Raw genomic sequence first — 21,104 nt, 5'->3', positions numbered from 1 at the left:
TTTTTCATCTACTGATGGACCAACAATGCTTTCATCTGTGTCTTAGTGAGTTGAGTCAATAGTTATGAGCAGTGTTACATTTGAATTGTCAGATGGTACTTCTGCCATTATTATTATTATTATTATTATAACCATGTACTTTTTCCTTTACTATGTAATGAAAAAAACCTCCCTCTCCCAAATAGAAAACAAACTCCTAAACTTATTCCAAAGGGAACAGGATAAGACTTGCTTCAATTGAGAAATCTTTAACTTAACTTGAACTCTCATTGGACCCAATCTAGACAAGTTCTGGCTATTTTATCATTGTGAAGAAAGTGAACAAAGTAGGAAGACTGCCATAAAGAGCAGTGAATGCAGTTAGGGTAAAGAAAGTTCCATTATGACAATGATAGTTGGAACGGATCACTCTGGACAAGAAATGGGTGCTGACAAGGGATAAAGTGAAATGCTTGGTACCTGTTCATTAATATAGTGCAAACTACAGTGTCAAAAAGGACAGAGAGAGGAGAGAGAGAGAGAGAGAGAGAGAGAGAGAGAGAGAGAGAGAGAGAGAGAAAGAGAGAGAGAGAGAGAGAGGAGAGGAGAGGAAAGTGCTTGGCCCAGAGGCAGGTAGGGATAGGTGGGTGAGAGGGAAACTGGGGCATTGGTAGGAGGAAAAGTACATTGGTGAAGGGTGGTGTACATTCTATGACAGAAACTCAATTATGAACAATTTTGTAACCATGATGCTTAAATAAAGTAATTATAACAAAAACAATATTATAAACCACAGAAAATCTCAATCAGTAAAACAAACAGGCAACAACAAGTAGTAACAAGAGGGGAAGTTAGTATATATTTACTCAACTTTGGGTCTGACATATTGGGTATAATTAGGAAATTTAAAGTATCTTCTTCCATGTAGTTATTTTTGGGCCAGCATGAATATATTTTGGGGTCTGTCTTTAGTTCTTCTTCTGAGTGTGTTTTCAGAGGCAGGTATGAAAGGTCACTGCCAATCTTTGACTTCCAGCAAGAAGCCCATTTCTACCCTGTACATGCAATCAAGTGTGTCAGACTTGCTGTGTTGTTTGTCGGAGGACACAGTGCTCTGTGTTCCTCACATGTCTGCAGGGCTGATGGGACACACCACTGCTGCCAGCCATCTTACTGAGGATGGCTGTTTTCATGGTTCATTGCTGGATCCTGGAGAGAGTTTGGGACTTGAACTTTTACCATCACTCTTGGAACTTGGCTCCTGTACTGCTTCATTTTATGGTTAATTAGAAGTGGTCAGAGAGCAGCAGCAGCTGCAGCAGCAGAAACAGCAGAATAGAGAAAAATATCCTGAGCTTTGGCTGTAAGATCTTGAAGAAAGAGCTCAAAATTTTAAAAATAATAAAATTTTAATGAATTAATTGATTTTTATTATTATTTTTGGTTTGGGGCCATACTCAGTGGTGCTCAGAGGTTACTCCTTACTTTGCACTCAGAAATTATTCCTGGTAGGCTCAGGGGACAATATAGGTAATAAACCCAAGTTGGCTGTGTGCAAGGCAAATACCTTCCCAAATGTGCTTTTGCTCCAGCCCCTAAATATTTTATGTTGAGATTCTGATAGGCTCTCAGATCATTACAGGAAATGTTATACCATCATCTTGTGCTTGCACCTCTCATTCGTGTTCACTGTCCTAATCCAGACTTTGGCATTAAAACCAGTAAGATCAAGGACAATCTTGGCAATGCAGTAGTCCCCTTTACTCTTTGATGGAGTTGGTTACCTCCTTACTGCTTTCTCTTATACCTCCCTTACCCCTACCCTTGCTAATATTTTTTCTATTTTTATGATGTTGCCATTTCCAGATGGCTATAATATGTATAGTATATAACCACATACACTTGTATAATGTCACTTCCATATTGTTATATTTTGCTATCATTTATTTTGGCATTTCCAAATTATTATATATCCAGATTGTTATTATGTGTCTATAGTATTTACTTAGATATACATTGACATGTATAGTTACATAGCCCGTAAGCCTCCTAGCATCGTTCTCTACTCATTCACCAACTTCTTATGATATCAAGTGCATTTCCTTGTGGAGCTGCCCACTATCTGCTCAGTTGCTCATCCATTGAAGATAAAAGGGCTTATATCCAGTTTGGGATACAAATGGAGCTGCACTGAACACTGCTGTTCAGATTGTGTATGCTTCTGAGGGGATGAGGGGACGTGGAGTTTGACTTTCTGTAGACTTGACTTTCAAGTGCGAGACTTTTGGGGGAGACAATGAGATATCTCAGATTTGGAGCCCATGCCTGCCTGGCCTGTGCAAAGACCTGAATTGAACTCTGATACCATGTGACCCAGGAACCCTGCTGGGATAGATCTGAGTGCTTTTGGGCCTGTCACTGGGTCAGGCTTCACATTGATGGACCAAGAATAATCAATAGTGCCCTATAGAATTCCAAAGCCCTACTGGGAAGCCCCCACCTACCCCACCAAAGTGAAGCTACTATTGTGGGTTGCTTGTTTGATTTCACATCCTCCCCAGCAGGACAAATGATCTGGTTCTTAGCATGTTTGTCAGCATTTGATGGCCATTTACTATTCATTTTAATTTAGTTTCTGGGAAGTAATTGCATCCCTGAGCATTTCTTTCCTGAGACCAGTGAGCACTTTTCATGGGTATCTTAATTTTCTATAAAGTCTCTGTGATCTCTTCTTTTTGGACAACTTTGTGATTAGACTGTTTGGATCTTAATGTTGAGGTGCAGAAGTGCTCTGTGTTTGGTAGATACTGACTTTTGATCAACTTGATAGTTTGCAAGCATCTTCTTATAGGATTTTGCTTATTTTTGCATCTTCTTAACATACAAGGTCTTCACAGAGTCAGGGTTGATGAGGTGCATTTGGGAACATTTTTCTTTGATAGACTGTGCCAATGTAATTCAGTTTTGAATCTTTCTCCAGATCTTTATCTAATCCCAAACATTTTGTCCTTTTCTTTTTAAAAGTTTTATGGTTTTGTTTTAAGTTTAGCTGGAGCTACATTTTCTTTCTGGAAGGTGAATGTTTTAGATTCATGATTTCACTGTTGTTTTGTTTGTTTTCTTTATCACTGTTCAGTTGTTCTTTCATTGAATTGATTTTCCAAATTTGGTCTCCCTGTTTTGTCTCTTAAAAATCAATAGAACAGACTTCAATATAAAGTCTCACTGATTCCTCTGGATATTTAAGAAATAACAGAGTTTTCTTTCATTACACTTAACGTGTTCATTTTTTTGTTAAAGAAGCAAAAACCTAGACTCAAATCTCAGAAATAATGCCTAGATAATTTAGGTATTTGTATGTCTTGACCTTCTTCAATGCCTTTAACATTGGGCATTATTCCATAACATTTGACTGTGCACTTTCCCCCCTCATATTCTGTTTTATTTTTAACATTTTACTCTGTTTCAGAAATTCTTTCTGAAACTTACTTCAAATAAACAATTCTTGTTTTCCTACACATAACATTGCTGTAGATAACATAACTTATTTTATCATAAGTGCAAGTAAAATGACATATGTAGAATAGAATAAAAATTGAATATTGATATTCTATAAAGGAGCTGTGTGATCTATTAGGTATATATTTTTATGTCTACTATTTTTTCTTACTGCATGTTTCTATGCTTATTTGTATCTATTATATATAACTATGCTGTCCTAGAGATGTATTTTTAAAATTTTTTTATCTATTTAAAAATTGCATCACATAGTTGATCATAACATATTTGTTTCCAGATAAGTGATAACAAACTTAATGGGAAAAGGGAAAGAAAAATTAAAATGAAAGAGAAAAATAAAAAAGAATGAAAAAGGATAAGTACAGTAGCAATATTACCAATGAAGTCATTAGTACAGTGACATCAGGTTTAGTAAGATCTTGTTATATATCTAGTCTTTTAAATTGTGGTGTTACTTTAGGGGGGACAGCATCAAACAAATGAAGTTGTCCAGAAATTTCAAGCTATAATACTTTAAATTTTAGGGGCACATTCTCAGCTTCTGAGCCTCCTGAATGAAGGCCCGGATTGAGCATGGCAACTGCCTTTGTGGGCATGGTTACAGCTGCCAAGCTTCCCTGGAAGAAGAAAGATACAGGGGGAGGGTGTCCACACTCAGTCCCAAAATAAACCTTGGTGAGATCAGCCCAATACATGGTGTACCTGAAGTGTGGTCAGATCAGAATTCCCACAGGGAATCATAAAGGGTCAGTGATGAGGCAGGCCATTGACGAAATGGTGATTCTGGGTGATAGAGGCAGTAAGCATGCGTCAGCAGGGCCAGGGCTTGGCCCACCGTCTCCTACTAAGGGTGGCCAGGTTTGTGCTATGTGGGCTGGTGTAGCCCTAATCTTTCACTTCTTGGTTTGCGTCTCATTCGAGAAAAGAGGGTATCTATGGAGCTGGCCTCGTTCGAAAATGGTGATTGCATTTGTGGGCATGGTTATAACTCTAGAGATGTATTTTATGCTATATATTAGAGAAGTACTGTAACGCTTGTCATTCCTTATTCTAGAAGATTTAACATTTTCTAGTTTTAATAAAATAGTAATGAAATATAAAATAGGATATATGAGCTACATTAATAACAGAATGCTATAAACCATCATAATAACCTTTAATAGTATATCATGATTAATACCATAATAAAAACAATATATTAATAACATAATAAATAATATGTAGATATAATTTTATATAATGCTATAAGATAAAAATAATGATAAATATTAAAGTATGCATTCAGTGGAATCAATTTTTGGACCATCGCTTCTGTATTCAGACCTAAACTTCATAGTAGATTGAAGTTATTTTATTTTTACCACCCCTAACAGAAGAATCTTTGAAAGCCAATGTCACCATTTTGGGGTGGAAAAGCAGAGTATATTCTACATTCAGACAAAAAATGGAATTTTTTGTGCATCTGAACTGTGTGCTTTGCATGCTGGAGTTCTGACCTTCATCTCTGACATCTCATAGTCCCTGAGCATCACTTGGAATGACCCCTGAACACTGAGCCAGGAGAAGCTTGAGTGGTTCCCTCTCTTCTCCAAAAGAGTGCTGATATAGTTTGAATGATCATATTTTTATTTACTTTTAGCTTATACACCAGACCTGTCAGCGCTCAGAGGTTACTCCTGGCTCTGTGCTCAGAAATTACCCTTGGCAGATGGTCCAGATGGGATACTGGGAATCGAATTTTGGTCAGCCCCTGCAAGGCAAATACCCTCCCTACTGTGCTGTCACTCTGGCCCTTGAATGATCATATTTTAAATGCAGACTTTGCTTGTTTTTTTCTTTCTCACTTAGTTCAGATCCATGAACTTTATAATACGCACAGTGTTCTGATAAATTGAATGTACAGAATACATGTTAATACAACCTCAAAGGTGATTTCACATACAGAGATAATAGTGACTGAATTTCTTCCATTTTCTCATTTGAACAAGGTCTTTTTTCCCTTTATTTTCTGCTCTTAAGGTTTTATTTCCTCTGGGATACATTTCTGTTCTGTTAAGATTTTTTATATATTTGGTCAAATGGCCTTTAGCCATCACCAGCAGTGCCTAAGACTATCACTCCATCCATTGCCAGCAGTGATCAATGAATTCAAACCCTATTTATTTTTAGATTAAAAAAAAACTAGTTTGCTACTAGAGCATATTACTTTTCTTACACTTACTTTTTTCACATTTCCCTCCCCCCCACCGCATTAGTAAAGTTTTAGGATTTAATTTTGTTGTTTTTCTATTTTTATTTTTATTTATTTTTTGGTTATTCCAATCAGGAGGTACGGAGGGCCTTGTTCTAGCTACTGTGGTTAATTAAGAGTGATGTGGTGTGTGTGTGTGTGTGTGTGTGTGTGTGTGTGTGTGTGTGTGTGTGTGTGTGTGTACGTACTTCCTACGGGTACAGATATTTCTGAAAAGAAACAGAAGTAGATCACTAAGTCAGGAACTGAAAGGTGATGCGGAGCTCAGTGTTTCCTCTACCTCAGAAGTAGAATGAGCTGGAGACCTGCTCATTGTCACCTCCTTGACTCTTATGAACATGAGTCAACATGGCTGCCGACCTTGGGTTAGCACCCCATGGAGACCTCACAGCTCCCACCACCCCAGTCAGGCAAGACCTTTTAGCCTCTGGGGTTCGTTTTCTGAAAGGGACTCTGGATAGTATTGATATTTGTATCAAATCTGTATAAATTTATTTTCACAAGCCTATTTTCTTTTGGTTTCAATGATGATCTAAAGGGCATATAACGCCCATGGTTGAAACAATGTGGGGGATTTACTATCTTATTTTATCAAAGCAGCTTCACATGTATGAATGGTCAAATATTTTAAAGAATCCAAAAGAAAACAGTTAAGTGGAAATACAAGAGAAGAGTAAGTGGTGACACTGACTGAACTCATTCCTGTATTTATTTCTCTTCAGATTTATCAGCGATGCTGGTTGGTATTCAAGAAGGCTTCAAGCAAAGGTCCAAAAAGACTGGAGAAATTTTCTGATGAACGAGCTGCATATTTTAGGTGTTACCACAAGGTAAGGTTCACTTGCTGGAGCTTTCCAGAAATTTTTGTAAATAAAGAGAACTAATTCATTGAGTCTGAAAACTTTTATAAAATATTTAACAAAGGCATAAATGATAATATCTCCAAGAACAAAATATCTCTAGAGCAATACTGACTTACTAATTGTTTAATATAATTGATCAGGGCTGGGACTACAGCTCAAGTGGTAGCACACATGCCTAGGCAGTGGAAGGCCCTGACTTTGCTCTTCAACACCTAAAATCTTTTCCTTAGTATCTCCAGGCATAGCCATGATGGCTCTTGAACTCTGAAATATGTGACCTCTAAAAAAAGGAAACTGACGACTTGTTTTGGTCAGTAATGTAGAATTTGCTTATTGTTAGTAAATTTCGGAGTTCCAATGTAGACCAATACAAACTTCCAGCATTGACGCCTTTTGAGAGGAAGGAAAGACTCAATTGGGTCTGGTAGTGTCTGATGAGCAAATGACTTTTATCCAAGGAAAGAAGAGACGCCAATATATCTAGAAATACCTGAAGCTTCACAATCCCCTTTACCAACATAATAAGTAGAAACCATAAGTCGGGTCTTCTTTTCCTATAGACCTCTGTCTACCAGAAAGAAGAAAGGGGACAAGCCAGGAAAGCTTTGTTTGTTTCTTTAACTTTATTTTATTGAAACAATTGAGTTCTTCATGTTGAATTTCAGATATATAGTGAATTATGACCATTACCACCACCTCCCTCCATCAATGGATCCAGAGTGCCATCTTTTGTTCCTGGCCTACCAGTATAACAGGCCAATTTAAGTTTAGATTGTTAAAGTTTAGGTCCCTTGATTCCATTGTTATTGACTTTGGCTTGGATATTTAGTTCTGTTCGTATTTTTTTCCCCACCAATGCATCCAAGACCACTTGGCCCTTGGCTCTCAGCCTTTCTTTTTTCATCTCTTCTTAGTTTTATAGAAAAATGTGGGAATATGTGGTGAAACAAAGTAATTCATGTCCCAAAAGGCAGGAGCCCCTATTTAAAAATAAGAAATAAATAAAATAAAAGTAAAAAAGAGTTTTGGGGGGGTAACAAGTTTTTTTTTTTTGAATAAGCACAACAAAAGTTGGGGAAAATATAAAGGAAAAAACTTTGGCCTAAAAACAGGGAGACCCTACCCATGAAGCATCCTGCCATAAGACCAACGAGAGGCTCTTGGCACACTGAGTTGTCTAACCTCCAAGTTTTTACTTGTGGTTCAAGTAAAAGTTCTTCACAATCATGGTTGTACACACAGGTTTCTGTAGTTAAAGATCCTGGTTTTTATGCAGATCCTATGTCGAAGTCAGGATGACATGGAGCGACTTCTGGTTTCATCTAATTATCAGGTGGCAATTTAGAGAAATCTACTCTGAAAACAAGTTGTTGCTGATACCAAGTCATCAGGGTGTCATATGAATCCACTTTGAATCAAGTTGATGCCAGGGCATCACTGTGGTCTTCTATGGTAGATTTCTGATTCTTGGTGCTGGTGCAGAAAACCATGCTAAATCTGTAGATGGGATCTAAGATTCAGAGGTGAATGGCCAATGTCCAATCTTCTGAAGCCTAAGGCAAGTCACTATGACAAATGTTCAGGGTGTAAATAAAATTTCTGAGTTCCTATTAGATAAGAACTTATTTGGGGGACATTTTTAATGTCTATTACTTCTCTATTATTTGTGTATAAGAATACCATTAATTTTTATGTGTTAATCATGTAGCCTGCCACTTTGCTATATAAATATGTTGTTCTAGGTGCTTTTTGGTGGTCATTAAGATTTTCTTTTTTTTGTTTGTTTGTTTTTGTTTTTTTGTTTTTTTGGGCCACACCATTAGATGCTCAGGGATTACTCCTGGCTAAGTGCTCAGAAATTGCCCCCAGCTTGGGGGGACCATATGGGACGCCGGGGGATCGAACGCGGTCCTTCCTTGGCTAGCACCTGCAAGGCAGACACCTTGCCTCTAGCGCCACCTCCCCGGCCCCTCATTAAGATTTTCTAAATATAGTATCATGTCATCTGCAAACAGTGAGAGTTTGACTTCTATCTTTCCTATCTGGATACTCTTCATATCTATTTTTTTTACCTAATTGTTATGGAAAGTACTTCCAGTACTCATTACTGGTGCATTTAGTCCATTGATATTGAGAGAGATGATTGTCATGGGATTTAGTGTCATATTTTAGTAAAAGTTTGGTGTCTTGTGGTCTTTCTTATCTTAATATAGATCTTTCATTTAATCTTTTAAGTATGGTTTTGAGTCAGTAAAATTTCTAAGTTGTTATTTATTCACAAAGCTGTGTATTCTTTCTTCAAATCTGAATTAAGTATGGCTGGGTGAAGTACTCTTGGCAAGGCATTAATTTTGTTGAGTTTAATTACCATATTGCACCACTGCCTTTGGGTATTGAGGATTTCTTGTGACAAATCTGTGGTAAGTCTTCGGGATGCTCCTTTGATTATATTCTCCCTTTTTGATCTTGCTGCTTTCATTATTCCATCACTATCTATAGGGTCATTATTATGTCTAGGATGTATCTTGGAGTCTTTTCTTTGGATCTCTTTTGGCTGGTACTCTTTGGGCATGTAGGATTTCATAGCATGCACTCTTTAGTTCTAGGAATTTTTTCTGCAATGATATCCTTGATTGGTGATAATTCTTGGGGACTTTCTTCTTGTGTCTCTGGACTCTAATGATTCTTATGTTGTTCTTACTGAGTTTATCAAAGACTTCTATTTTCGTCTGTTCACATTCTTTGGTACTTTTTCCATATTCTGTTTATTTGCTCTGAGGCCTTTTTCCAAGGTCATCTGTTGTATGGAGCTGCTATGCAGCTCATCTTCCAGTTCACTGATTCTGTATTCAACTGCTGTTAGTTTGTTGGAAAGGCTTTCCAGTGAGGTTTTCATTTCACTTACTTAGTTTTTCATCCCTGTTATTTCAGTTTGAGGTTTTCTTATTTCTATTTTCATATCCTCTTGATTCTTATTTGTGATTTCTTCAGTTTGTTTCATGTTTTTGTTGAGTTCTATGAACATCTTCTATATTTCTTCTCTAATGTTCTTATTTGAGAGTCTAAAGAGATATTTGGTACTTTTAGGGTCATTGGAGATACCATTTTTGTCCTCTAAGCATGGTGGAGGTCTGCTTTATTTCCCCATTGTCACAGTTTCAGTGTGGTGTTTTCTATGTCCCGCGCTGACATTCCTTGACTAGGTGGAATATACGACCGCAGGGGGAGTGGAGTTGCCACACACTTTAATGGCTCTTTGTCTTGGATTCTGTCCCTCACCTGAGTGTTGAGTAACATTAATTATACAGTCTAGGATGGAGGTAGATGATGGTGAGATGGATGGAGAGGACTTTCTCCTCCAGCCTGGGCCACGTGCCTGCAACTCCTTCCAGCTGGCGGGTCTAGGGTTCAGGGTAGTCTAGAAGAAAAGACTCACAGCAATAAGGTTTCAGGAGACATCAACTTTATTCAAGGTCCTAGCCACCTGGGCTAACCTTTTAAGCAAACTCCATTATTAGCCCTGCATTCAACCTTATCTCTTCTAACTCTCCATCCTGCCAGCACTCCTTGTGTTTCTCCTTGCTGAATCTCTCTCTATCCTCCAATCCATTCCCTTCCTGCCCCTGAGGCAATCCTTTTGTTACCTACCAAAGACCCCTCCCAGAAATGGGCAGGTCTTACCATCAGGTAAGGTTATGCAGAAGATGGGGGTGGGGTGACACCTGAGTACAACCAACATGGCTTCTGTGTCCCAAAGTCGCAGGCTCCTCTATGGTAGGTGAATCTAGGTAAAAGCCTAAACAAAAGTGTTTTCTCCTAACTTCCTTTTTTCCTAACCTGTTCCTTTGATATGTAAAAACTCACTGGATAGTTGCTTTTGTATTTGAATTGACCGTCTTCAACTGGGAATTGGAGATTGGTTTGAATTTAGAAGGGGGTCTGGCCTTGGGGCCCAAGAGAGAAAGCACATGGCATAAGCAGCACAGGGCAGTGAGGGCACATGACAGATAGAAAGAGCACATGCAAGAAAAAGGCCTGGAAGAAAAAAAAAGCAGGCTAATTCCAGTTGATCTTTTCCTCACTGCTTGATATATTATTTCTCTGCTGCTAACCTGCTTCATCAGACCGTCGGCCTAAGGCCATTTTGTTTCTTCACTTCTAAATAAGATATATGCAGTGTGCATAGAAATTTTTTTTTATAATTTTTGTTTTTACTATAATCTGGCCCTCCAACAGTCTGAAGGACAGTGAACTGGCCCCCTGTTTAAAAAGTTTGAGGACCCCTGGAAGGGGTTAGAAACATGGTGCCTGGGGCAGCCTCAGCCAGCTTGTGGATTGATATTTTTATTCCAGACTCAACCATAGCCTCTGCTGTCTTCAGGAAGTGTTTTGCAGCTCTAGGCCCTGCTTAGGATTCTGTCCCTCACTTGGGCACTTTCAACATGGCTTTTAGGCCACAGCAGTCTCTGCTTCTCTAAGAAGTGAGTTCCACAGTTTTGGGTTCGTGCTTTGTATTCTATTCTTCATCTGGTCCTAATTTGTGAATCTTGGTAATTAAAACAAACAGGGATGAGAAGTAACATATCTTGGCCACATTCTGGAGTGGTTTGAATATAAAAAAAAAAAGCCCAAGCTATTTCCAAAAAAACCAAACTGTCATTTGCTGGGTCTTAGTGACAGTGACAAATACAGACTCATCCCTCCTGTTGAAACCCTTGCATTTATTACATCACCTGGTTTCTTTCATGTCATTGATAAGGATATTTTTAAAATGCCAGTTTTGCATATATGATTTTATTTAAGTTTTAAAGACAAAATAGAGTACAAGATGTAAAACCTGCTCTAGAGGCCCCATGCAGGTGTCTTTTATTTTGTTTACATATTGACAGTGACAGGCATGGAACCCAAGTTCACCCATATGAGGCAAGTACTGAAGGGCTCTAAGTTTGGAAGGACCTGGTCTGTGAAACCTGGAATTCTCACCTGGGAATGTAGGTGGGCCATAAAAACACCAGAGGCAGCATTCTTCCCTCCACACCACCTCCCTTTCTTCTTACTCTCTGGGTTACTGTTATTTTATTTTTATTTTATTTTTTTTGTAGGGGGGAAGGAGGTATAATTTGGACCACAACTGGCAGTGCTCAGGGATCGATCACTCATGACTTAGTGCTCAGGGATCACTTTTGGCAGGGATCAGGAAACCATGTTCAGTGCAAGGAATGGAACCTAGGTCAGTTGCAGGCAAGACAATTGGGTTAAATTTGTACTGTCTAGCCCCTGTGGGTGACTTCTTGAAAAAAATAGATGATTTATTATTTTATTTATTTGGATTTATTTTTATTTGAGGCAACATGATCTACAATACTTTTTGTAATAGGGGTTCCCATACAATATTCCAATACCAGACCTTCCACCAAACTTTTTGCTTTCATCCATTAATGTCTCAGGGTATCCACCCCTTCTTATGAGAGGTGAAACTCACACCATATCACATTGTGTGCTGCATATGTGCCCCGGGCTCTGCATAGTGACTGGATGCTCTGGGCTCTTAGCATTCTGATCAGAAGCAGGAAGTCAAACCGTGCTCAGGATTCGGTGGGCAGCTTTGTGTTGAAGGTGAGACGAGGATATAATCAATCCATTGCACACATTGGGTCATCAAGGTCATCTACCATGTTGATCAGCAGTGAGAATAATTGAACTATGATTGGTCCTTCTAGATTAGTGTGAGAACTTTTACAAAAAATATGAGTCAGGCACTTTATACAACTTTGTGTGACCTACTCCGAGCTCTTTAAAAGTGATTAATCATTTTCCGTTAAGGTAGACTGTTGTGTGCTTTGGGATAGCACTCTTCAAATTAATGATCTTTCTTTGGTCTTCACACTAGTTGATATTTATCAAGGGCTCACTTAGCTTCGACAGGCACTAAACAAAGTCGTTCTGATATATTTCCTGAATCCTCTGATGGCTCTGTGAGTCAGAGACTATTATAATCTGCATTTTTATCGATGAATTAAAGGATGAGTGACACTGCAGCGGATTACTGAGTTGATTCAAGAGGGAGGTGAATAGACCCCAGGAAGTCTTGCTCCAAGGTCATGTTCTTCCCCACCAAAAATCTAACCCTGAGCATTTGCTTTAGAAGACAGCTCACATACATGTCCCACAAGTAAATTCCCCCTCTCCTCATATTCCTGGGGGTACAGACAGATGCCTCAGCTGAACACATTGGAAAACCATTTGGTTTTGGAAATTGCACTCAATCTTGAAATAATTGTAGATTTGTAGGCAGCTGTAAGAAAGAACAGAGGGAAAATGTGCTTCTTCAATCCACTTTCTCTTATTGGTAACACCTTGAAAGCCTGTATTATATTTTTACAACCTGTATTTATATTATTACAACCAAGATATTGGTACTGACACAACTGATGCCATCCCCTGGCATTCCATATGTCTTCCAAGCCAGGAGCAATTTCTGAGTGCAGAGCCAGGAGTAACCCCTGAGCATCACCGGATGTGGCCCCCCAAAAAAACAAAACAAAGAATTACATCTTATATATGTCACCTTTTGTAACAAGCTTTCTTCTTTTGAGAGTCATCCAAATGGTTCATTGCGTATGTGAAATAAATACCCAAGTTGTGAAATCACCTTACACATATTTATAACCCTACATGGATAGATCTAATGCAGGTAGGATAGCTGTGAAGGATTAATAAAGCAACCCAGTCAGGAGAGAGTCATGGAGTCAGTTTGCTTTTCATCTCATGGTCTCTCTGCCTGGTGCCAAGCCAAAATTGCTCTTTATTCTTCCAAAACAAGATCCACCAGGTGGGGAAGGGTGGATCAAGATCCAGGTTAACATTTACATATCAAAGGGCTAGGTGAAAAGGAAAGAAAAAATAGGGGAATACCCTTGTTTTGAATTAATAGCTGGGTGTCATCTTATAGTGTGTATTAGCAAATTATGTCTTTTGAATTACTAAATTGTATTGTATAGTGTGGATTACTATCCTGTGCTTACATCTACACATGGAAGCACTCCTGGATTGTTTCAAGTTTGCAGTTATTATAAAGTTCAATGAGAATAATGTTTGGTTTTTCTGTGATAATTTCCCCAAAGTGTGAGCTCAGAGGAGAGTTATATGTTCCGTTTTAAAAGAAACTGCAAAATTGTGTTGCAAAGTATTTAGGTTACTTTTACACTCTCAGCATTGTTGTCTGTGTGATCCAATCTCAAACCATCTTTACCAGCATTTGGGATTGATAGGACTTTTTCAAATTTTAGCCATTCTGATAGTGATATCTTATGGGGATCTTAATTTGCATTTTTAATGTTTAATGATAGCAATGTTTATTCCTGGCTTTGACTTTGTACTCAGGAATAACTTCTGGTGGTGCTTGGGAGACCATATGGGATGCTAGGGATCAAACCCAGGTTGGTTCTGTGCAAAGCAACTGCCCTACCATTGTATTATCTCCAGCTCATCCCTCTACTCCCATTAAGTTTCTTTGACAATTTTTCTGAAAACATTTTGTCCTGGGGGACGAACAGATAATATAGTGGATAAAGAATTTGTCTTCCACTTGGTCAATCTGGGTTTGATTCCCCGGCATCTCATTTGGTCCCTAGAACTTCCAGCAGTTATTTCCGAGTGTAGAACTGGCAAAAACTCTTGAGCACCACTGAGTTTAGCCCAGATCCCTCCCCGCATTAAATAAAAATATTTTGTCCTGTTAGTTTGGCTATGTTCCTGAACTCTATTATTTTCCATTGAGATGTGTACCTATTTCTCTTCTATTACCATTCATTGTAGACATACAGTAATTACCACTATTGGGTGGAACAGTACCTTCCACTTTATTACCTTTCCAAGCTTGTTTCAGCTATTTTATGTCTGTGTCGGGACATGAATTTTGAGTTATGTTTGTAAATGTCTACAAAAACTTGTGTAAGGATTTTGAAAAAGAACACATTCTTAGGTAAAATCATGGAAGAATGTCTATTTCTTTTTTTTTGTTTTGTTTTGTTTTTGGGCCACACCCGGTAATGCTCAGGGGTTACTCCTGGCTATGTGCTCAGAAGTTGCTCCTGGCTTGGGGGACCATATGGGACACCGGGGGATCGAACCTCGGTCCGTCCAAGGCTAGTGCAGGCAAGGCAGGCACCTTACCTTTAGCGCCACCGCCCGGCCCGGAATGTCTATTTCTTATGTCAACTGTTTTAGTTATCAAACACAGGATGCTACTCCATTTATTTTAATTTCTTGTGTTTCTTTTATCAACATTACAATGTCCAATCTCAAAAGATAGTTTTCACATGTTTTGTTAATTTTATACCTGGTCATTTCTCTTAATATAAATTAAATTTATATTAATTTATATTGTATATAAATTAAATAATATTAAGGTTAACTTTAGAATTCTATTGAATTGTTAGATTTGTGAAAGTCATTTTTAACCTGTAATCAATAAAGCACACTTAATGGCTAATCATTTGAAATTATTTGTTGTCCTTATATTTTGGGAAGAGCTTCCAGCTTTTGATGAATTGGTGAAATGATTGATTGGCTTATTATTTATTGTATTTATTCTTTTGTTTTGGACACTCCCGGTGACACTCAGGAGTCACTCCTGGCTACGCAGTCAGAAATTGCTCCTGGCTAGGGGGACCCTATGAGAGGCTGATTAAATCAGGTCTGTCCTGAATTGGTTGTGTGAAAGGCAAACGCTCTACTGCTGTGCTATCACTCCTGCCCCTTTATTAGATTTATTCTTAAAAAACCACACACACACACACACATATATATATATATATATATATACATACATATACATACATATGCATGGTAAAATAAGAATAATACTAAAGCAATGCACAAAGTTCATGGATTGCAAATCACATATATGTTTCTTATGTATATTTCTACATGAGCTGCTTAAAAGCATATATGTGTCTTGTTCTGTGTGATCTTAAAGTTTGTATGTAGGTGGAAACATTTGCTTATAATCCAAACACACAGATCCTCTCTGTAAATGATAGAAAAAGAGAAAAGGTATTTTTCTCAAGGTAATAAAAACTAGTTAAATGACAGGGCCGGTGAGGTGTTGCTAGAGGTTAGGTGTCTGCCTTGCAAGCGCTAGCCAAGGAAGGACCGTGGTTCGATCCCCTGGTGTCCCATATGGTCCCCCAAGCCAGGGGCAATTTCTGAGCGCTTAGCCAGGAGTAACCCCTGAGCATCAAATGGGTGTGGCCTGAAAACAACAACAACAACAACAACAAAAATATATATATGGCTATGGGATATGTGAGGCATCACTGAACATTATTGGCCAAGTAAATTTTGGTCAACGAGTTACATTGATGAAGTTGGAGATTTGCTTACCTTAGTCAAAGGTTTTGCCCAGGTCCTTTCTTTCCCTTCTTATTTTTTTAAATAATAAATGCAAGTCGCATGTCTCATAATAAGTCCAAGTAATTCTGAAGTAAATGGAGTTGAATGAATGCAAAATATTTGTCCGCAGACAAAAGTATTTCTTTGATATTGTTTATTTTAAAGAGATTAAAACCTACTTTTAGAGAAAAATGGAATAAATTATTATAGACTAAACATGATTTTTTTTAAATGCAGAATTCCTTGTCTCACTCTTATGATCCTGATCTTATGTACCTTTTAGTAGCAAATACTTTCACATTCAGAACATTCTGGTTCAAGAGCTTTGTTTAATGGTCACATTAATTATACTTGTGCCCTTTCTGTCTGTTTTAAATATAATTCTAAGTCAATAATTAGTGACTGCACTTCATTAATTTAACAAATTAGAGCACTCTTTAGTGTAAAGTCTGCCGTCATCCCTTTAAAAATCTTCATACTAATGACAAAAGGACTTACGCTAATACAAATTATATGACAGTGGGAAAGTGTGCATTTGCTTATGTGTTCTTGCTCATGAACAAAAATAGTTTAGAAGTGAGATTATTGGTCAAAGTCTTCACCTTTAAATTTGTTGTAATTTCTTGGGGGCCGGAGCGGTAGCGCAAGTGGTAAGACATCTGCCTTGTGCATGCTAGCCTAGGACGAACCACAGTTCGATTCCTCAGCGTCCCATATGGTTCCCCAAGTCAGGAGTGATTTCTGAGTGCATAGCCAGGAGTAACCCCTGAGTGTCACCGGGTATGGCCGAAAAACAAAAACAAAAATAAATGGGCGACTCTAAGCTACTCATGATAGCTTAGGAAAGTTAGTTCCCTCACATATGCCTCTCTATCTCTTCAGTTTCAGCTTATGCACATTGTGTGTTCATGTGCTTGTGTGTCTATTTTTAAGGAGACCCGATGAAGGGGTTATTCCAGCTATTTCACATGTGCTAATAAAGGTTTTCTCTTCTGGGAGATAGTCCAAATTTATAACACTTACAGGCGCTCATCCAATTTATTTTAAGTGACCAGGGGCATTGTGATATTTTAGGAAAGAATAAGACCTTCAACACAGAGATTAAGATAGACCTGTCTAGACTGGTTGTTTCTTAAGAAATGTTTTCTGAAATGTTGGCATGAATTTGGGGCTTACTTGCTTGTGAACAAGACTAATGTGCTGGACAATTCTGGTTAAAATGCCCCAATTGCTCCTTATTTGATATTCTTTGTTACTGTCTCAAACTCTTCGTGCTCTTTTAGAAAAAGAAAAGAGGGAAAAGGTCAAAGGTTTAAGACATATTATGTCTTAAATGGGAAGTATTTATTAGAATATTTTATAGTGTTCTGATTATTTCAGCAGATAATAACGAAGCAATAAAGCTAACAAATGTAAAGGATTATTTTACTAATACTTGAGAAAACATGAAGACCCAGATATGGTTGACTGTCAGATTGCTTTTACTTTCATTGGCAAACTATAAGAATAAATAAAAGGGCTTATGACTCTTCATTTTTGGAAGGATAATAGCTTTGATTTTTTTTTTTTAAAGAATGAAGTAATTTAATGCTTCTGTAGAGCTGGGCAATTTGCATACACAAAGTGAATCGCTCACTTAATTCACGCAGTTCCACAAGGGGAAAAATAATTAGGATGCAGCTTACAAAAGCAAGGTGGAAAATTGCCTTTTAGGTAGCGTCTCATTTTCACTCTGTAAACATAAATAAATCATCATCTGTAAATTACCATCCGCAAAAGATGGGAAGAATTGAGAATCAAATCCTTGTTTTCCTAAATGGCTTTTGACTTTACAGCACAACAGAAGCATACTTAATATTCCTATGCACTGCAGACTAATTACTTAATTCTGACAAGAATATACGGAGATCTCAAGGGAGAGTCTACTTTTAAAAATCCAATTGTATTAATGTTCTTTTAAAACATTAGCAGAAATTTCCGTGGTTTCTCCATCTAGTTACAAATAACCCATTAGGAAAATTGAATTGTGTCATTTGTAATTGTTTCTCAGGTTGTTCATGCAAAACTATATTGGGTAGGAAATTAAACTTTGAAAGTATGACCACTTTGTTAATCACTGGCCATTAAACATTTATTTCAACGAGCACTATCATCTATGATGAATAAGACATCTGGAGTATAGCTTTAAACAGGCAAATTAATTTGGCAGTTCCTTTTGGAATTCCTAATTGGATGGCATATTTAAAGATTTATCAGAAATGTAAAAGAATGTTGACTGTTTCTTTCCTTTGATGGAGTATGGTACTTTGCATTTTGAATATGCAGAAAACTTAGAATCAGGACCTGCACTGCGAATAAGTAGCTCTTAACTCACCATCTCTTCATCCCACCTAAACTGTCAACTTTGTCATGAAGTCTTTGTTAGTCTCTGAAGACATGATCCAGTCATCCTTGGGTGCCATCTTTGAGCCGTTAGCTGATTTTGGCTGGAATCATTGTTTCCACGTGAAAGGCCCTCAAATTGCCTAAAGCATTGGCCTTGTCTTTCAATTTAGAAAATGCATTTGTGCTGATAGTTGTTATTATTGTTGCTTGGTTTTGGGGCCACACCCTATAGATTTCAAGGGTTACTCTTGGCTCTGTGCTTAGGAAGCTTTCCTGGCGGGGCTCATGAGGGACCACATGCAAAGCTGGGAACTGAACTAGGATCAGCCAGCCACATGCAGCAAAATTATCTTAACCCCTGTAGTTAAACACAATTGTTTAACTTTTAAAGATTCCTTTAAAAGAAAACAAAGGCAAATCCTGATATGGTGTCAACTTTGTCAAACAGATTTGTTCTCCCTTGGGCCTTTGCTTCCATCCTTGCTTCCATCTGTGAATCATTCTTTCAGGTGTAAGGGTTCCCTAATATCCCATTTCAGAAGGGCTTTCTTGACCCTTGTGTGAAGTAGCAGAATTCCTCTGAGCCCACGTCAAATTCTTTCCACAGCTCTGTCCTGGTCACACTCACTGTTCCCCACTAGTGGACAAATGACTTTGTTTATGATTTATTCACACTTTGCCTTGCTTAGAATCAGAGCTTTGTGGGGGGCCATTTCTGTCTATTATAGGGGTTCTTACTTAAAGAATAGAGCTATGCTTGACAAAGAGTCATTGCTAAAGACTCAATGAAAGGATAAATAAGTCAGGAAATAAGTGGGTTTTGCTTTGAGAAATGAATGTGCACAAGAAGGAATTTGCAATGGGATTACAACTTGCTCTCTACTTGGGAGAACTTAAGTGTTGCACTGAGAGGCAAACAATGTACACACTGTACTCTCTCTCTCTGGCCTTTCTACTATAATTGTATATAAGTGTTTTTTATGGGGGGATGCTCTTGTACATAGCAAATTTTTTTTTACATTCTTTCTGTGAAACTATACACAAAGGCAGCATAATTCTGTTGGAGTTTATGGTGTGTCTATTTTCTTGTACTGTGAAAGAAAAATAAAATCTCTGAACCAAAGAGGCTCAAGAGGGAGTTTTCTTAAAAAAAGTTTTGTGCTTAGCAGGAAATAATTTTGGTTTAACCTGAGGCATAATGGAAAGACAAGAAATTCAAATCCAAAGTACTCTGGGAGTTCACGTGCCCAGGAATGGAACATCCTACCCTGTGGAAATGGATCATGGTCCAAGAGTGCAGGAAAATTTCTGTTTCCTTAAACACCAGGTCATTCTGCTATTAATGCAAACCAGATTGGGGCCAATTGGGGAGAAATCTACCTTATTTAAGGACTTGCCTTTCCCATATTTTGTTTTAGTTTTCGTTTCATTTTCAATGTACCATGTCACTTTTCTGGACTGTTAATTTTAATAGTCCAATATGCTTACATAGTTTCAGGTGAAAAGAATATTCATATTAAATGAGAATGTTAACAATCTAGATTTTAGATTGCAGAATCTGTTTTCAAAATAAAAAAATGATTTGTTTAGTCATTGTAAAAAGAATATAAAGATTATTTTATAGAAAATTTGTAGATTCTTCACGTTGCTTCAGTTGGATATCGGAGATAGTAAATACAACCTGTGTTTTTTGTTGACTTCTAAAGACATTTGGAAAATAAAAAGTGACTATTTTATTGTGTATGTTATGCAAGGGTCTATTATGTATTATTGCAGCTGGTGATTCTTTTAAAATACAGTGTGTGTGCCTACACACGCACAAGTGTAGATGTGTGTTGGCAAATGCACATGTTCATACAATATGGTAATGACATTCTGAGTTGGGGACATAAATGTGCTGTGGAATTTTATCACCCCCTCCATCCCCAGTGAGGGGGTGTGGAGTTGCTTATTATTTAAACTCATTTTCTGGATGGGTGATTGTATTGTGAGTCACCCAGTTCTCTCCACATTTCCTTTCTGTTTAAGGTGACTTTCTTCTTCCGCTCTGTCTTAATGGATGTGTAATGAAATGACATATTTCAAAGCCAGCGATGAGTTGAGGATGAGGCAGAGATATCTTTATATATGGTCCCGATGACTATTAGCATAGGGCTGGGGGTCCTCACTCTCCAGGTTTCACTCTTGAGAAATAAAAAATTATTCAAATAAGAGTTGGCTCTCAGGGCTGTAGAGTCTCAGAAAGCTCGCAGAATTAGTCATAAGCATTTCAGATGGGGAGGAATTGGCTTCATTCAAAACTCAACTCTGCCATTTTCCAGCTATGAACGTTGGCATATGACACTGTTTTACACTTTCCCAGCTTCCATTTGTTTCTTCATCTGGAGAATACAGATAAAAGCCATTGCTCTATTGGGTTTCTGTTTGAGTTGAATGAACATTTGACCTAAAAGCACAAAAAGCACAGAGTGTGGCTCTGATGTAGACTTAAATACTGGGCACCTCTCAAATGTCTGTTTTTCATCGATTCATCTGTTAGGAAGGCTCCATAGAGAGCTGGAGAGATCAATCATTTATTTATAGAAACAGACATAGCACATAGCTTCTGGCTGTATAGATGGGTATACAGAGAATGGTGAAGTCACTCTGAGGGGAAGCCAGGTTTCCCAGAGGAAGTGGACCTGGCTGGAAAAGCAACATTTCCTTATCTA

At 38.0% G+C, this 21,104-nt stretch overlaps 1 protein-coding gene across 1 annotated transcript in view; it reads left to right on the top strand.

The window, feature by feature from the left end:
* The window catches only part of DOK5 (docking protein 5), a 147,790-nt gene that overhangs the window by 70,402 nt on the left and 56,284 nt on the right, over positions 1-21,104 (top strand). The window contains exon 2 of the mRNA XM_049776275.1: positions 6,472-6,579. Within this exon, the coding sequence (XP_049632232.1) occupies positions 6,472-6,579 (108 nt within the window). The remainder of the gene's footprint in view (positions 1-6,471; positions 6,580-21,104) is intronic.

This window comes from Suncus etruscus, chromosome 7, assembly GCF_024139225.1.
Source record: "Suncus etruscus isolate mSunEtr1 chromosome 7, mSunEtr1.pri.cur, whole genome shotgun sequence".
In the NCBI taxonomy this organism is placed as follows: domain Eukaryota; kingdom Metazoa; phylum Chordata; class Mammalia; order Eulipotyphla; family Soricidae; genus Suncus; species Suncus etruscus.
This window is presented reverse-complemented; position numbering and strand designations above follow the sequence as displayed.